This window comes from Neolamprologus multifasciatus, chromosome 10 (genome assembly GCF_963576455.1).
Source record: "Neolamprologus multifasciatus chromosome 10, fNeoMul1.2, whole genome shotgun sequence".
Taxonomy (NCBI): Eukaryota; Metazoa; Chordata; class Actinopteri; order Cichliformes; family Cichlidae; genus Neolamprologus; species Neolamprologus multifasciatus.
This window is the reverse complement of record NC_140448.1, coordinates 15,480,944-15,497,258: the sequence shown is the minus strand read 5'-3', so window position 1 is coordinate 15,497,258 and position 16,315 is coordinate 15,480,944. Positions and strand designations below refer to the sequence as shown.

The following is a 16,315-nucleotide window of genomic DNA, read 5'->3' as shown; positions in this document are numbered from 1 at the left end:
GGTAAAAACTGACATATTATAACTACAAGTACATATTGTCAACATATAGAAAGTAGCATATAAATATTTGAAATAGCATGCTATATTCAAGCTCTCCTTCAAGGTTATTAGATTGATAATTGATAAAGTGATAAAAAAGTGATAACAATGCTATATAAAGCTAGATAATACGTTTTTAGACTGACAAGAACACATATGCATGGGTTGTTATGAATTTCTTTTGTACATTACAGTAACAGGTTATAACTGATGAAATAACGATATGAAAACATATACAATGTTCCAGCAACGTCTTTGTTTGTCTGTTTGTTTTCTTTTGGAAAACAAAATAAATTTGTGATTAAAAACTTTGTTTCACTTGATATTTAACACATTTATAAAATTTTTTACTGAAAAATGAAATGAGTGCTACATATGTAGGTATGTAAGTCTGTTTAGTGATAAACAATCCGAATTAATTTCTGTGTTAATTATAGACAGACAGTATGATTGTGACCTAACCATCCAAATTCAGTTTCTCAGACCACCCTTTCAACATACAAAACTGCATTCAAATGTGACGATCATACATGATCACATACCTCAGCCATGAGTCCTCAGTGCCGACATGTCAGTCTCACCATGCCCTCGTATTGTGGGACCTGCTCTTTCTTTTCCTGCTTCAGTCTTAACTGCTTTTTCTATCTGTGTTCCTCATACCTATATGCTGCCTTGTCCCCTCACATCCCACTTAACCTCACCATCCGCCAGATTGTCCCCTGCAAGACAATCTTCAAAGCTCAGGTATTTGTCAACCCTAATACTTCACAGTTCTCTAACCTTGATCATCACCATCAACCACGCGGAAAGAGATGAAACGTGTACGTGAGTTACCCAGTTCATGCAGGAGGGCAGCTCACGCTCAGGAGCGTGTCAACACGCACCTTCTGTGTTTTGAATTCAGAGTCCATTCCACGAGTACACTGTAAAAAATGATCGGTCTGTGTCGATTAGGCAGTGCCCAGTAGCAGCATCCCGGAAACAATGCGTTTCACGCCACACTTCAGAGGCTGAAATCACAGATCCCACTCAAACAGCTGAATCGTTTTACGAGTTCTGCAGTGGCTGATTCAGATTGTTTACAGGAAATTTTAAATAAGAATTAATTTACGAATTTCCCAGTGTTTCCGCCCCTTATGCTGCCTCCGTCCCAGCTTTATTATTTAAAGTGTATTGGTCATCATCACTCATGCAGTGTATTCGTTTTACTTATAAGAGGCGCGACTGCAGAGTTGCACAATTTTCAAACGTATGTTTATAGAGTGGTGCGTGACAGCGTACTTGCATATGGGTTATCTAACTCTTTTTATTGTTCATATAATAAAACACACACACACACACACACACACACACACACACACACACACACACACACAAAAGAATTCTGCTACTGAGCGAGAACATTCCAGGTTACCACGAAACAGCTGCCTTCAGACATTTGCAAAGATTAGTATCACTGACTCGACAAGCTTTGTCCACTTTCCTGTGCGGGGGGGAGGGGGATTAACTCATCTCACTGACCTTCCTTCTGCTGAGACTGAATCATATTTTAACAGTGAATGTCTAAAACCTTGTTGAAAGCGATATTTCTTGCAGTATGCATCGCGCACGCGCATGGCACACGCAAATGCACAGACGCTCTCCCCTCCAGCTTCCCTCCCCCGCGGGTCGTTCTGATTGGTTCACCTTTCATGTCAGTCAGAACCGTGTGGGCGGGACTCAAACAATCCACTCGTGTTCCCTTCGCTGTGGACTGTAAGCCACAGCAGACCAAGAGCGGGGCAGACAGTAGTAAGGCAACGGCATTCATCCTGTTACCGGAGGACAACTCTTCTTGGTTCCTGAGGTTTTCGGTTCCTGTTCAGAGGACCGGAAACTAACTCTACACCGTGTATTCGTGAAAGAACACCCAAAATATTGTTTTTGATGACCGAGACTTTTTACGTATTCCAAAGCAAGACAGATTGCGGGTCGGGAAGTCGGTTTGCATTAACCCCGTTCCCCGTCTCCAAGAGACGCACAAAAGGCACACTCCCAAGTCTACCTGGATAAGCTGACAAAGCCGTCCGGTTACAGATCCAGAATTGGAGAGGAGAAATAAGCGCGGAAAGACGGGAGCAAGACAAGGGGAAGACAGGATGAAACTCAAGAGTCATTTGATTTTCACCCTCTACACTATTTATGGGATTCTTCTTAAAGGTGAGCCTGGGACGGGTGGTGCGTACGTGCGTGAGTTGTCTGTGTGCGTGATGTGTATACGCGCATGTTCCAGGCCAACAGCAGGGCAGGATAAACCCTCTCCGTTACACACACACACTCACAGATAGAGCTTCTCATTCACATGTGCTATACGTGTCTCTGTGCCTGCGCGTATACTGTATACGTGTGTTGAATGGATGCGCGTTTGTCTGAAAACGCGAGGCAGCTAGAGAAGAAAGCGTGCCCTGTAACAGCCAGGTTGGCTGTTAATCTTCGGGAATTAGAATATCCTATTTTCATAAATGTATGCACTGGGCACGGGTCCTCAACCCAAGCGCGAAAGCCTAAAGTCTGTCGCATCTGTGTCTTTATGATGTTGATGTTGTGTCCTGTGCGTGATTGGTTGTCCAAAAAAAAGAAAAAAAGACACACCTCAAAATGATCACAATAACCGTCCCCCACGGTTGTTTTTGACTTGCAGCACTTAAATGAGTGCCGGAGACACTGGCAGCTTTTTGCGCACCGAACAGTTTGGCACTGCTGGTTAAGGCAGCTTTAGAAGCTCTTTGACATGCGGAGCTTTTTGTTTGCTGAGTGCATTTCCCTGTTTTAATTCATGATTAAGACTTATGTTTAGTCTGCTCTGTAGAGGTATCTGCGTTTTTGCGTACGGTCAGCTCGGGCGGCTTGTGCGTAAGTAACGATTTAAGGAAGCCTGGATTGACGACCACACGTACATGGGTTGATTAACAGAGTTCTTGTGTTAAATTCTCAAAAGTTTTCATTCCGACCTGATTGCTCATAATCTTAATGTCCTTCACTCAGATTAAGCCTCACAGTGCTAGTGTAAAATATACTGTACTGACTAATTTCCGATTTCAGTTGAGTCTTAAAGGTGTGTGATTTAAAAATATTCTGTTATTTCAACCTTCTTATTTATTTTTGACATCTATAAACAGCTTGCAGCTGTGTTTAGGCATCAGATAATCCAACTGTAAACATTAGTAAGGTGACATTGGGGGTCAAGGTCAACTGCTTTTACTAGGAATGCAACATTGGCAAAGACTAGAATCCAAACAAAGTGGCACTATATGTAATTTTTCAGTTTTTGTTTTGACATGTTAACTTCTTTTAAATGGAGACACACATAAATGTCCATAGATCAGATGGCAAATGCCATCTTTGATGTTATGATTATTAAATGTTTGTCGGTTTGGAATGTATATAAAAGAAAAAAATAAATAAAAAGTGCTGTTGTGGTATTTTAGACTCTGATTTTGAGAATACACATCATAGTGAAACCACTGAACCCTGATGCAAATTCTACTGTACATTTCAGCATCAATTTTACATAAATTCTCTGTAACCCCTATATTAAGCGCTGGATGGCGTTCAGCCCTTTAGGCATCCAAATTGACATTATAGTATTCCTATTTATATACAAAGTAAAAGAGGGAACACAGGTTCTTGAGATTCTGGAATGGACCGGAAGGAGAGGGGATGAATTTACTTTGACACAACTGTTAGTCTCTCAGCAGGGCCACGTTTGCCACACAAACCTTTTAGTCCACTTCACCCCCCGTTTCAAATGATATCATGATGTATTTAAAGAACTGCGTGGCAAATATATCAACATGAAAGGCAAAATTAGCGACATCTTGACTTGAGGAAAAAGAGAAATCTCAAATAAGAGAGCATTTGTGCTTGATTCCCTTGATCATTTGTTGTTGTCTCTTTGAAGTGCACGTGTGTGTGTGCATAAGAGCGAAATGAGAGAGAGCAGTCCTTTCTTAATAACCGCATGATTAGAGCAATTCTTGACTTAATGAATGGGTTTGTAATAAGGTATCTTAGGGTAGATCTGACAGCTTCCATTGCAGGATTTACTGATGTTACCGAGCCTTTCTTTTTCCTGCTCATTCTCTTAAGGCTGGCATGCTCTGTGAGTATGTGTGCATTTGATTATGGGTATGTGTGTTTGCATATATTCCTATAAATGCGTGCCCTATGTTTATAGCTTATGTTTGAAGAGGCCTAAGCAAAGCCATAAGCATTCCGCCAACAGCAGAGCTCGTTGCATGTGTGGCTCCCCACCACACACACACTCACATGAGGCTCTTTCCCTCTCGTCCTAACCCTGAAGAGGATAATGCTAGGCTGCTTGATTTGAACAGTCATCTCTAGGTGCAAGGCCTATTATTGCATAGGTTTCACACAGCAGGCAGTTCAGCCTCCACCTGAATGAAGTCTATCAAGCCGAAGACATATCCCCGCGCTCCGTAAATGACAGCTGTTTCAGCCCCTCTGGCCTCAAGCCAGCTGGCATCAAGAGATCCCGAGACTCTAAATTTCTGTCACCGACGAGACCTGCGCCACATATAGTGCGAACGCGAAATGTTGTGATGGAGGTCGTTGTTTACCAACAGCCCGAGTTGTTAGCATATTATTCTGTGTGTTTCATGTGCCCATGCCGTAGCCAGAGAAAACAGCCTGTTATGCAAATGGGTCTCTTACGTAAGAGCTCAGGGCTGAGCAGCAGGCGAGGGGAGATAGAGGCAGCGAGTGACAGAGAAACAGGGAGATGTTCTAGAATAGAGGAGTTGATGTAAGAGTAATGTGGGAGCAGAGGTGTGGAGGAGGAATGTGCAATCTCCTCAACTAAAGTGTGTGATATGTGCGCTGGTTGTTGTTTGCTGTTTGGATGCTAGTTTATCTTTGCTGCTCTGTCTGTTTCTTGTCGCTTTGCCTGCCTGGCAGTCTGTCTGTTTTGAACTCTGATCTTTCTACCCTAAATACAGAACCCCACTGAGGGATGTGTTTATCCCTGCAGTGAGTCTAAGCTGCTGAAGACTGACCCTCCATCCTTCTGTACTTCCGTCCATCCCTCCCTCTCTTCATCCTCCCATCCTGGTGTGGAGCTTTGTACCACAGCAGCGTGGGAAAGCTTCTGATAACAAGCAGCCTTGTGTGTGTGTGTGTGTGTGTGTGTGTTTACAGAGCCACTGATTACACGGGAAAAACAAGATTTCTGTCTTTCGTGCTCACTTGCACTTTCCCTCCCACTTCTGTGTGTGTGCGTGTGTTTTCACGGTCATGCTTTGACGCAAACCGCATGTGGTGTACTCCGGTACCTTTTACCCGGGCTATGAAGCTCCGGTACTGAGAACACTCAGTCTAGCAACACTGGCACTATGTGCATTGCATAGTACACACACACACTTGGAGCTCCACTGTGGATTCATTGCTGCTTTGCCAAGGGATTTCCCATGATCAAAGCCAGTCTTTTGTTAGTCCAGGTGTTAAAAAAGTTAAAACAGAAAGGAGGAGGAGGCTGGAGGGGAACATAGTAAGATTCAGAGCTTACACGCTCTTCCGCTCTTCATGGCAGAGCAGAGATGTGTCAGTCCAGAACTGCTCCAGAAAAAAAAAAAGCAAAAACATTGTGATCCTGCCACCTGTTCCAACTGTTTCCATATCACTAAACCAGTGCATGTGGACAGGTTTTGCTTGGGAATACAAAGCTATGATAAGTTAAATACAGAGACTCTTTTGCTGTATTTAAACACAGGGATAAAATGAGGCAAGAAGAGGCAGGAGGCCAAGCATTGTTAAGCTTAATACACATGTTGTCGCAGATGGCAGAGATTCAGAGGTGGCAAAAACACATGTAGTAAGACACATGGGCGAAATAAAATGTTTTTATGCAAATGTCGTCCAGTGTGTAGAGTGCTAGCCAATAGCTCAGTTACTAAACCAGTCTGTGGAAATCTCTGAGGCATTTATATGAGCCTGATGATGCACCCACACCGAGTGACGCAGCAGAGACACCAATGCCAGGCGGACGGAGTGTCATTGTTAAACCACACAACTTCAGAAGTGTTTGTTATATAGAGGACTGTATCAAGGTGAAATTCAACTCAAAATTCCAAAAATAAAATGAACTGATTTTTTTTTTTAAGTCGTGGAATTCTTTCTGTCATGATGAAAACTGCAGAAAACATGGCCAAATTAGTATGTGCCCATTGCTAAGTATCTCCAGATATGAAGTGGTGGCATGACTCATCCTGCCTGTAGGATGGGCTGGCTGTGGTTCCAGAGGTAGAACAGAGTGTCTGTGATTTAAAGTGTCCTTGGGCAAGATGCCGCACCTCAAACCTTAGTGTGTGTCTGTGTGTGTGTGAAGTAGAAAGCCCTGTATGTATTAAATGTATTGTTATGAATGAGAAAGTAGTAAATGTGGCTTATGTATGATGTGCTTTTAATCCAGCTAGAAAAGCGGTATATAAATGCCATTTACCTTTCATTGCATGTCTAAACACAGTGACATATGTGCCGACTGCTGATGTTTTTCATGTATGTTCAACGCTTCCAGGTCGACCCATTTTGTAGGTAAACGCACAAATCAAATAGCTTTAAAGCAGACACGCAGCTTGTTGAATTCTATAATGCAGGGTTTTACAAATCCTGCTGACTATCACCTGAAATATAGAAATAGCCTTGAATGATTTTCTGTCTGATACTGTGGTCTTTTTAATCACTGCACATTTCAAGTGTAAATGTTTAAAACAAAAAAAAAAAAAACCTTTGCAGTTATGCTGCAGGCAGAAGTTCAAGACCACGTTCATATTAGAAGTAGTATAAGTGGTATTTTAATTTTAATAAATAGTATATTAGATTAACCCAGTTGACAGACGTTTTCGAGTAGATTCATATGCTCATGGTGCTGTTAGAGAACTGAAACACAGAAAGTGCCAAACAAACCTTTTCCCCCACAAATAAACATCTTTGTAGTGAATCCGTGTAGAATAAATGTAGATTTGTATTTTGGCGTCAGGGCTGTGTTTCGTATCTCTTAAGCAAAGTGTAATTTAAAGGCAGCCCAAAGCGTGAGAAGGGAGAGATCAAATGCAGCTTTCCGTGGAGAATGGTGAAAATACAAGCCCACAGGTGGATTTGGCTGCAGCAGCGGCATCAGCAGACAGCAAGTTTGCACCCTAAATAGACCTCCCGGTAGGAGAAATAAGTGTGCGAGCTCAGCTAACATATCAGCTGATGGGGCTTTTCTTCAAAGTTAAAATGCTGCTTTTTATGTGTACAAGTAAGAAGATGAACTAAAGTGCTTGTGTCAATGTATGACGTTCATCAGCCTGCTCTGACCACAGCACCCATTCAGTATGATGTGTCATTCTCATGAAGGTACTTAATGCTAGCCGTTTCATTCCATCTTGTAGGCAGACCTCTGTGTTTAGCTGCTTTTAGTTTGAGTCTGACTACAGAGAGCAGATATCATCTCACCCTGAAAATTAATCACACGCGCACCCATCGGGAAGGAGACAGACAGCGTTATTGGGTGTTAGTGTGTCTGTGTGTACGCATGCTTGCATATGTGATGTCTGCATTAGCAGTGAATTCCAAAGGATTAGCGAGTAGCTAATCTGAAGCTCCAGTCTTTGACAAACCATGTGTTACTAATCTCAAACACTATGGAATAAAGAGACACAAACACAATCACCTTTTGGATTAAAGCTCTCCCTACAGAGAGTGTTGCAGGGAGAGTGTCTTTTCACTTTTGCTCAAAACAGTACAAGAACATTCAGAGTGAAAAGTAAAGGAGAAATGAAAGAAAACTAAAGATAGCTGCATTGTTTTCTGCTTCTTTATTTTCTTTCTTAATCTCACACACATACAAAGACCTTACAGAATTGAACGGGCTGATTTGATGTGCTTTCAGTTTAACCTACTGTGCTCTTCAGGTTATCATAGGGTTTCCTGTCTGAGAACTCTGAGCCTTGATAAGTTCTTTATATTTTATTCCATGTGCTCTTTCATCTGACAGCTTCTTTTCCCACAATTCACAGAGGGCCAGAGTCTGTGTAAGAGTGTAAGAGTGATTTCCTTCTTCTCAACTTTGCCTACTTATATGCCGTGCCCCGTCGGTGTTATTTGTTTGTGGACTCTGTTCCTAACAGACAAAATAATTTGGCCAGCAAAGTTAGCCCATATTATGTACAGAAAGATACTCACAGAGCAATATTTTCTGTATACAGTAAATAAACATGTACAAATGTGAAAACAAAAACCCGGCAGAGTGGAGGAAAAAAACCAAAAACAAAACCTGCCAAATCTCTTGTTTTCATGGTCTGCATTTGCTCTGATAATATTGACCCAACGTGGGATGCAGCTTCAAAATCTTGGCTTTTTTTCCCACTTTATTGCTGCTCTTTTGGTGGCAAAGATTCATCTTTCCCTGTCCGCGTGCACACATATTTGTTTTCATCAAATCTGAGTTGTCAGGAAGAGTTTACAGGAAAAAAACGGTGAAACATTTTGGAAGCAGACCAAAACACAATAGGGTAGAGAGAGAGAGAGAGAGAGAGAGAGAGAGAGAGAGAGAGAGAGAGATGCAACTTCAGGGCTAAAGATTTGAGGCATTTTTCTAAATTCTTTTTGTCTTCTTGTACAGTCTGGTCGAAACAGGAAATTAACCCGTATCCGTGGAGAATCCCACAGGTGCACTCACAATCTCTGCTTCTGTTTCATAAAGCAACCCCTAAAATGGCTCGCATCCTTTTTTGCATTTCCTCCTAATGATGATTCTACATTTTTTTAATGGATGGCAGCACTTTATCATTTCTCATTGCTATAATTTACTTTTAAATCAGCGTTAAAATGCAGCTGCATTAGTGGCAGCTGCATAAAACTTTCCGTGCATATACTTCATTTTAATTTAATGGTTCTTTTATATTCTGCAAAACACCAATTTGGCCCTTAACTGCTTAACTTGTGCATATACATTAACAATATGGAAGTATTACATGATACTAATTGAAAAGCAGGATTTACGACATCCACAATCGCACAACTATGCACTTGTTTTACCATTATGGTCTCAAAGGAAAGCTAAAGCTAATTGAAATATAATTCCCCAAAGACACATGTTCATGTTAATTGACGCTATGTGCGCCTCTATTTGTGTGTGCGCGCACTTGAGTGTGTATGTTTTTTGTATTCGTCTTATCGCCAGAAGTCACTTTCTAGTCCCTTGTCTAATCATCAGCTGGAGGGTCTCCTCACATCTTAATTTAGTCTGCGGGAGCTATTAAGCACCCTTTTGCATGATCACCATTCATAAACACATCTAATGTAGCAAAGTTATTCACTTAGAATCTCCTGATGTTGGCTCAGACTCAGATCAAATTGGTATTTTCACCGTAAATCACCGTAACTCAGTTTTTACCAAATTGTTATTTCAGGACTTTAGATCCGAGAACAAGTGGAGGACTGTGTGTACTTGTGTGCATGGGTTTCTGTGTGTGTGCATGTGTGTGAAACTGGAGATTATATTTAAAGGCTGTAATTCAGTGATTACTTTTGAGAGCTACAAGTGTGAAATTTCATCCGGTTAAAAGATTTACACCATAAGCCCATACACCTGTTTACAGACGCACAATTACACAAAACACACACACACACAGCATCAACATCAATTGTAAAAAGATGCAAAGATGGCATTTGGAAGAAGGCTTTTCTTCGTTGCACTTGGTACACTTGTGTAAATGTGTAAATGTTGACTTTCAAATATCTTTGTAAGCTCGTATAGGCTCTCTGTGTATACACAGGCCGCACTGTATGACATCTTGATATCAGCTGGGGTCTGTGTCATATACGTTTTTATAGCAGTATGGATCCAGCTTGTGAGTATTTCAAAATCCTATGTGGCTTCTAAGTTTAGACTCTGGCCGCTCTGTGTGTAGAAATTGCTCCAGGCCTGTTGTACAGGGGAGGGAAGATGGAGTCAAGTGAGACAATTTATAACAGTTAAAAACCAAATGAACTGAGACCCTTGGCTTGGGTGAGCGAGCGGCAGCATACATAATGTGCCTTAGGGATTTCTTCTCCGCACACATTGTGCTACGCAGTGTTGCGAGTGTGCGTGTGTATGTGTGTGTGTGTGTGTCCAAGCTAGCAAACACGTAGCACACAGAAACACGCACCCCTCTCTGCCATCTGTCTCTGTTTGCCACAATGCAAATCCATTATATGCTACACAACATTATTCCCCCCATCCTAAGTGGCACACACCCCTAAGCTTACTTCCACTATCCTCCTCGGTGGAACGGTGACAATTTGCTACCACATACACATCTTTGTTAAAGATGCTGTGGCATGTTTCCAGCTGGATTTTAATACATATTTTCATGCTCCATTTAAATTTTTTCGTAACTTCGCGTTTAGCATTGAAGCGCTGAGATTTTACAAGCCTGTTTGCTTGTTCCTGCTGCCTCATGTGGAAATTAGTGTGGTGATTTATTTATTTTTATTTCCAATTGGTCCCTTTCGAACCATCGCCGGACCCTAATAATCCTGCTTCATCCAGTTATTAATTTTTGCATTTTGGCAAACAGACTGAACTCAAGCACATGCACAGACACACACACGCACACACTGCATGAATCTGGGTAAGGCTTGGCTCAGTAGTTTTATAGCTAACTCATCTCCAGTTCTAATCAAAAAGCTTCCCCAGCCCTGAACCTCCTGCTGAGGAAACAAAGAAGTTATTATGTTTTTAAATGGTCTCCAATTACGGGTAATTTCACCGCCTATCTTAAAGCTATTTGCTTTTCTCTCACTTTGCTCCGGTTGGGTTGAGCAAGCATTGTGCTTTGCGAAAACAACGAGCAGACAAGTTCGACATACAGCAGATGCATTCTTTTGGAAAGCAGAGCGGTCCCCTTTTTTTGCAGCCCTTTCCCAGCTCTGCTCATCTCTTATCATGAGAAATGGCAAACACAGTCAACTCAATTCCTTCTTTATCTTCCTCATTATTGTTTGGCTCACAGAACTCTCAATTACCCCGTCCATCTCTTATACAGTCAAAAGCTCCCACTGGCTGAAGCTGGTAAATATTCTCACGTAGTTAGAATCTAGCGAGTCTCATTTGCGAGTGATGTTAATATACATATAAACATGTACACATGCTGTGCTTGAAACAATTTTCAAACAGTGTAATCTAATCAGTTAGCAGCCTGGTGCTGCATTTTTATGTTTGAATAATTTTATGTTGCTGCACAGAGCCTTGCTGACAGTTTCGAATGTTAAACGGTGCCCCACCTGGGGAGTGAATTTGGTTTTGATGGATTTGGGTTTCATTTGTGCGTTGGGTTTCTGGCAGTTGTCTTTTATTTTAGTTTTTATGACATTTCAATGATAGAGGCACTCTTCAGCAGAAAATTTGTCAATGCAAGCATTTGATTAATACGTTGCTCTCGCATTTTCTGACCATTTCACATCCAAATAAATTCTATATTTGCAGAAACTGAACTACACCGGATGCAAAATGCACAGGCAAACAATTAAAACTATGAATCACAGGTAGCCAGCAGTTTTGCTATTAAACCCATTTATTCATGGTAACTGTTTGCTTTACAAGACACTGAACGTGTTTAGCAATATTCCTTTTTTGAAAGTATAGTTTCTTCTTTTCTAACTGCTTCCTTAGCTTCCACTCTAAATTCGTACTATGGCTAAAATCCTAGACTCGTTTTCCCCGCATGCAAATGCTGCTGTATGTGTATCCAGTTCAAATGGACCAGCTAATGCTAATCTCTGCTAATCCTCTGAGAAGCACCCTCAGAACAACATTATCATGCTACTCTGTAGCTGAGATGGATAGTGGGAGAGAGGGGACAAAAATGGTGAATGGAGACATAAGCGGGGCAAATATTCAAACCTTAACAGATGACTCACACACACAGACACACAATCCTGGTCACCTGACTGTGTCCGCCTTTGCACAGACGCACACACACAAAGAGAGAGAGAGAGAGAGAAAGAGAGAGGGAACTCTTTAGGCGCAGTAGTATTAATGAAGCAGTGTTAACCACAGTTATACTGAGGAGGTAAGGGGTAGCCTACTGTTCAGGACTAAGTGGTGATCCTAAGTCTTTGCCTTAATGCACTGACCACTCTACTTCTGAGCCTCTAAATGACAAGAAGCCATATCTTTAGGCTGTATTAGTTCCTCGACACAGGTGATCATAGTTTAGCTTGCTTGGGAGGAAGCCTTTAATCCTAGTACCACCTTTTGACCTCATCGGCATTATGTTTATAAAACTGAAGTCCCTTAGAGTTACATTTGAATACGATAGCAACTAACTTAGCTAAGGCTATTCTCAGAAATTTACACTGTATGAATAGTACAGTGTACATAGATTTTTATATTGGTTGTGTTTTTATTGAGATTTACATGCTCGTGCCCGTATGGGATTGCGTTATTTTCGAGCCTTTAATCAAAAGCTGCAGTTTTGATACGTTTTCCTGACGTCAGCGCCTGTGCTTTCTTTGATGTAATCTTATGTCCCATGTAATGTAGCTCTGCTTATAAGTAAAATGAAACGGATAAGTCAAAGATAGTCATGCAATTGATTAATTGCAGTCTTGCACTTGTACTCTAGCACTGCTAATTCGCACACTACTCGCACATTCATGATGTTTACGAGGAGACATCGCCGCATGTATAGGCATGTCCCTCCCACAGATAGCAAATATGACATTTAAAATCAACGCCACTTTTCCAGTTTAAATTAAGTGAAATGCTGAAATCACTGACATTATGGTACATTATTTCTGTGTGTGGCACAGCACAGCAAGGCGCTGTTTGAAAAAAAAATATCATCGTCCTTGGGAAGAAAAAAAAATTAAGCAAGACGTATCAGAGACTAGGGCTGAATTAACTCGAAGCAAGTAGACATTTACTTGTTAATTTGTATTAAATTAGGCCTTTTAAAGTATGACACTACACCAAACAGAATGATTGCTTGGACCGCTTGCATTGCTTTCATCCCTTTCCAGCTCGATTCTCAAAATTAGCAGCATAACTCCTGAAGTAGCAGCTCTCCTGATATCCAGTGGGTACTTATCATTCAAAGGAGGCCACCTCGATAAAAGAGATAACAAGAAAGCAGAACCGAGGAGGAAGGCACAAGCAAAGACAGCAGAGAATTCACCAGGGGAAGGTGATGGGTTGTTTTGAGATGCTATGCAAGTATTTGTTGTGCCTGTGGCTTGGCTGGTGTTCTGTATGACATGCTATTGGCCACTGCTGTGTCAACACTGTCTTTAGGTCTCACTATGATAAGATGACATGAGACAGGAATGGGGGTTACAGCAAAACACTGTGAGTGCCTGCGACACAAAATGGGTGGAGGGTGAGGGAATGTGAGAATTTGGAGGATGTGGTGGTAACAGGATGGATGAGGGGAAAATAGAGGAATTCCCCAGTGCAGTGGGGGGGAAAAATAAGAGAGCCCCCCAAAAAAGAACAGCAGCCACGCATGAAATATTCAGGAAATGAGACTTGACACATCTTCAGACTTGTCCTCAAACACCTAAACTCAGGCACAACATCTCACAAACGCAAGTGGTATTCACAAAGAGTTTGACGCATTTATTATATATCACAATGAAGAGATGGAGCCTCACAGGGTCTGTATCACTTTTGTGAATGCGGAGAAAAAAGGTTGGATTTTCTATTTAAGTTTCACCAATGCATACAAAGCACACACATAGAATATAGATTTTGATGTCAGTCATTCTTATAGTTGTATGAAACATGCAGACCCCCGAATGGGAAAGCTGCTGGGCTGCCCTCCAGTTAGTAATGCAGCAATGCAAATGTGTTTCAGTCGAGAAAGAAAGTTGTGTCACATGTTTTCACTTCACTACTTTGTCTCTCTCTTTTTGCATCTCCTTTCGCTCTTCTCCCGTCTCTCTCCTGGATATTTCATTTCTCTCTCACCCCCGACACCACTCTCTCCAGTGTCACCCTTGGCTTTCATCTTGCCAGGGTGCTTCCTTTATAAGAATACTCCAATTGGCTGACAAGCGCCCTTGTCAGACACCATTCATTGCACTTGCGTAGATATGAAAAGTGTTTTAACAAGCACCACTGAGTTTTGCAGTGTAGTGGAAGCTGCATACCAATGGCAGGCAATGCAGATCCTGTGACCGAATTAAAGAAGCTGTGAAGTTTGGAAAAATTTATGTTGACGTCCTTGTCAGACGTTAAAGTTTTACTGCAGCACCCACAAGGTGGTGACTAACTAGAGTTGATTTTGTTTTGCTGTTATCCGTAGGTAATTTGGACAGCAGTGAACTGGATTCTGAGCACATTTTGTGAATTTGATTTACCAGAGACAGAGGTGGCAATTAAATTTTATTCTTAAAAAAGTGCACTCAATCACGGCTATCACAGAAGTGACTTCCACTGGATATTTATATACTGTGGCACATAGTGTATAATTAGGTGTGTTAATAGTTAATAATCATTAATAATTAATAGTTATGTTAAGACTTTCTTTCTCATTTATAATCTCCATAGACTGCTGTCTGGAGACTGGTTGACAAAAGCAAAAGAGCAAGGTACAGCAGCCATTTATTCAGCGAGTGACATCTGGACAGTTGAGTAAGAGACATACCCATCTGATTAGTGATTCTACTTTAATTGGGCCTTTTTGATAGATTCACAGCTATTGAACCTGGGAGGACAAAAAGAGGTAAAAATAACAAAAAGGTGTAACAACAAATTTGAAGCTCTCAGATTATTTTTGTCGCATCTTGATGTTGCGCCACCTGTCCACTTGTCTTGTGGTAGTCATCTTGTGGCTGCAGACCAGTTTTGTTTTTTTGTAGCACCCATACTCACCAGAGTCAGGCCAAGTTTACCATTTAGGGATGTTTCAGGTTTCTCAGAACTAATGTGTGCCCATGTTATAGTATTGTTTCATCTGTGATTATAGACTGTGTGTTTAGTCTTAGGTGGTTGCTAGGCAATGCAATGACGCCATAATATGTCAAGCATACTGAATGTTTTGTGGATATACATTAAATGTTATCGCTATTGAAATGATGCAAATGCTTTTTGATGGTGATATCAGAGCATGATGCTACAAATGGGTCATTTTAGCATTGGTAGGTGGTTGCTAGGCAACACGATGAGACAATATCTGATTTAGATAAGAACCTTCATAGACCTAAGATGTACCTGTGTGCCAAGTTTGCTGTTAGTCTCAAATTATGTGTAACAGTATGAGTAGAGCAGCCTAGTGAAAATCTGGGCAGCTGTTGGAAATGACGATACAGACGCCAGTGTTTTGTTGAGAGAATGATCCATTTCTTCATTAAAACACTGAACTCATTAATGTTTTTATGATCTTTCACTTAGAGGTTATTTATCTGTGATGTTTGAATTTGTGAATATCTTTCCAACTGTAACTATGTCCTAAGTATGTGCACAGAATATTCGCAATAGTTTGTGCACAAACTGTCAAGGTTTGCACTGGCACACTGTGTGGAGGGAGGAAGAGGATCCAGATGCAGACACTTGAAACAAAACTATAATTTAACAAAAGGCAAGCCGTTTATTTGTGGCTGAGAAAAGATACAAAATAAAAGCTGGATGCACACTGAGGCAAAACTAATTAGAAATAAACTTGGAAAAACTAAATGCTAAACATAAGAGACAAAGAACAAAACCTTAGACATGATTAAAAAACCTGACCATGAAAAACCCTGGAAACATGGAGGCATGGAAACATGGAGGCATGGAAACATGACGAAAACTCAACAGACAACCTGGCAAGGACTGAGTGAAAACACACAGACTAAATGCACACAGGAGATGATCAGGGGAAGTGGAAACAAATGCTGAAACAGCTGATTAGAATTAGAGATGGCACGATACCACTTTTTTGTGTCCGATACCGATACCGATATCATAAATTTGGATATCTGCCGATACCGATATGAATCCGATATAGTGTGTTTTTTAATCAACAAAAATGTTTTTTTAATATCTTGCTGCTTTTTGTATAAGTTCATACTCAAGTTAAAAAACAACAACACTAAAGCTATTCTGTTATACCTGTATGTAAAAAAAACACACTGCACCCAAAATATTTCATAGATCAGCAAAACTGATCAATCTAATAAAGTTAAACCTGCACCATCCTTCCTATTCTGGTATTTTAAAGAGTACTTAGCAGAAATATTAAGCAACCTAACTAATAGGGTTGCAAAC

General features: G+C 41.0%; 1 protein-coding gene and 1 long non-coding RNA gene across 4 annotated transcripts in view; both read left to right on the top strand.

Annotated features, from left to right (window-relative positions):
• Positions 1-1,752: 1,752 nt before the first annotated feature.
• The window catches only part of cadm2a (cell adhesion molecule 2a), a 221,754-nt gene continuing 207,191 nt past the window's right edge, over positions 1,753-16,315 (top strand). For 2 of the 3 annotated variants that reach the window (XM_085175234.1, XM_085175233.1), the window contains exon 1: positions 1,753-2,238. In XM_085175234.1, coding sequence (XP_085031360.1) covers positions 2,178-2,238 — 61 coding nt within the window. In that variant the 5' untranslated portion in view covers positions 1,753-2,177. The remainder of the gene's footprint in view (positions 2,239-16,315) is intronic. The other variant, XM_085175235.1, reaches the window with a different exon arrangement.
• The window catches only part of LOC146509897 (uncharacterized), a 39,252-nt gene continuing 25,181 nt past the window's right edge, over positions 2,245-16,315 (top strand). Inside the window, exons 1-2 of the long non-coding RNA XR_014876509.1 lie at positions 2,245-8,591; positions 8,622-16,315. The exon at positions 8,622-16,315 is cut by the window's right edge and continues 25,181 nt beyond it. This is a non-coding gene — a long non-coding RNA (uncharacterized LOC146509897). The remainder of the gene's footprint in view (positions 8,592-8,621) is intronic.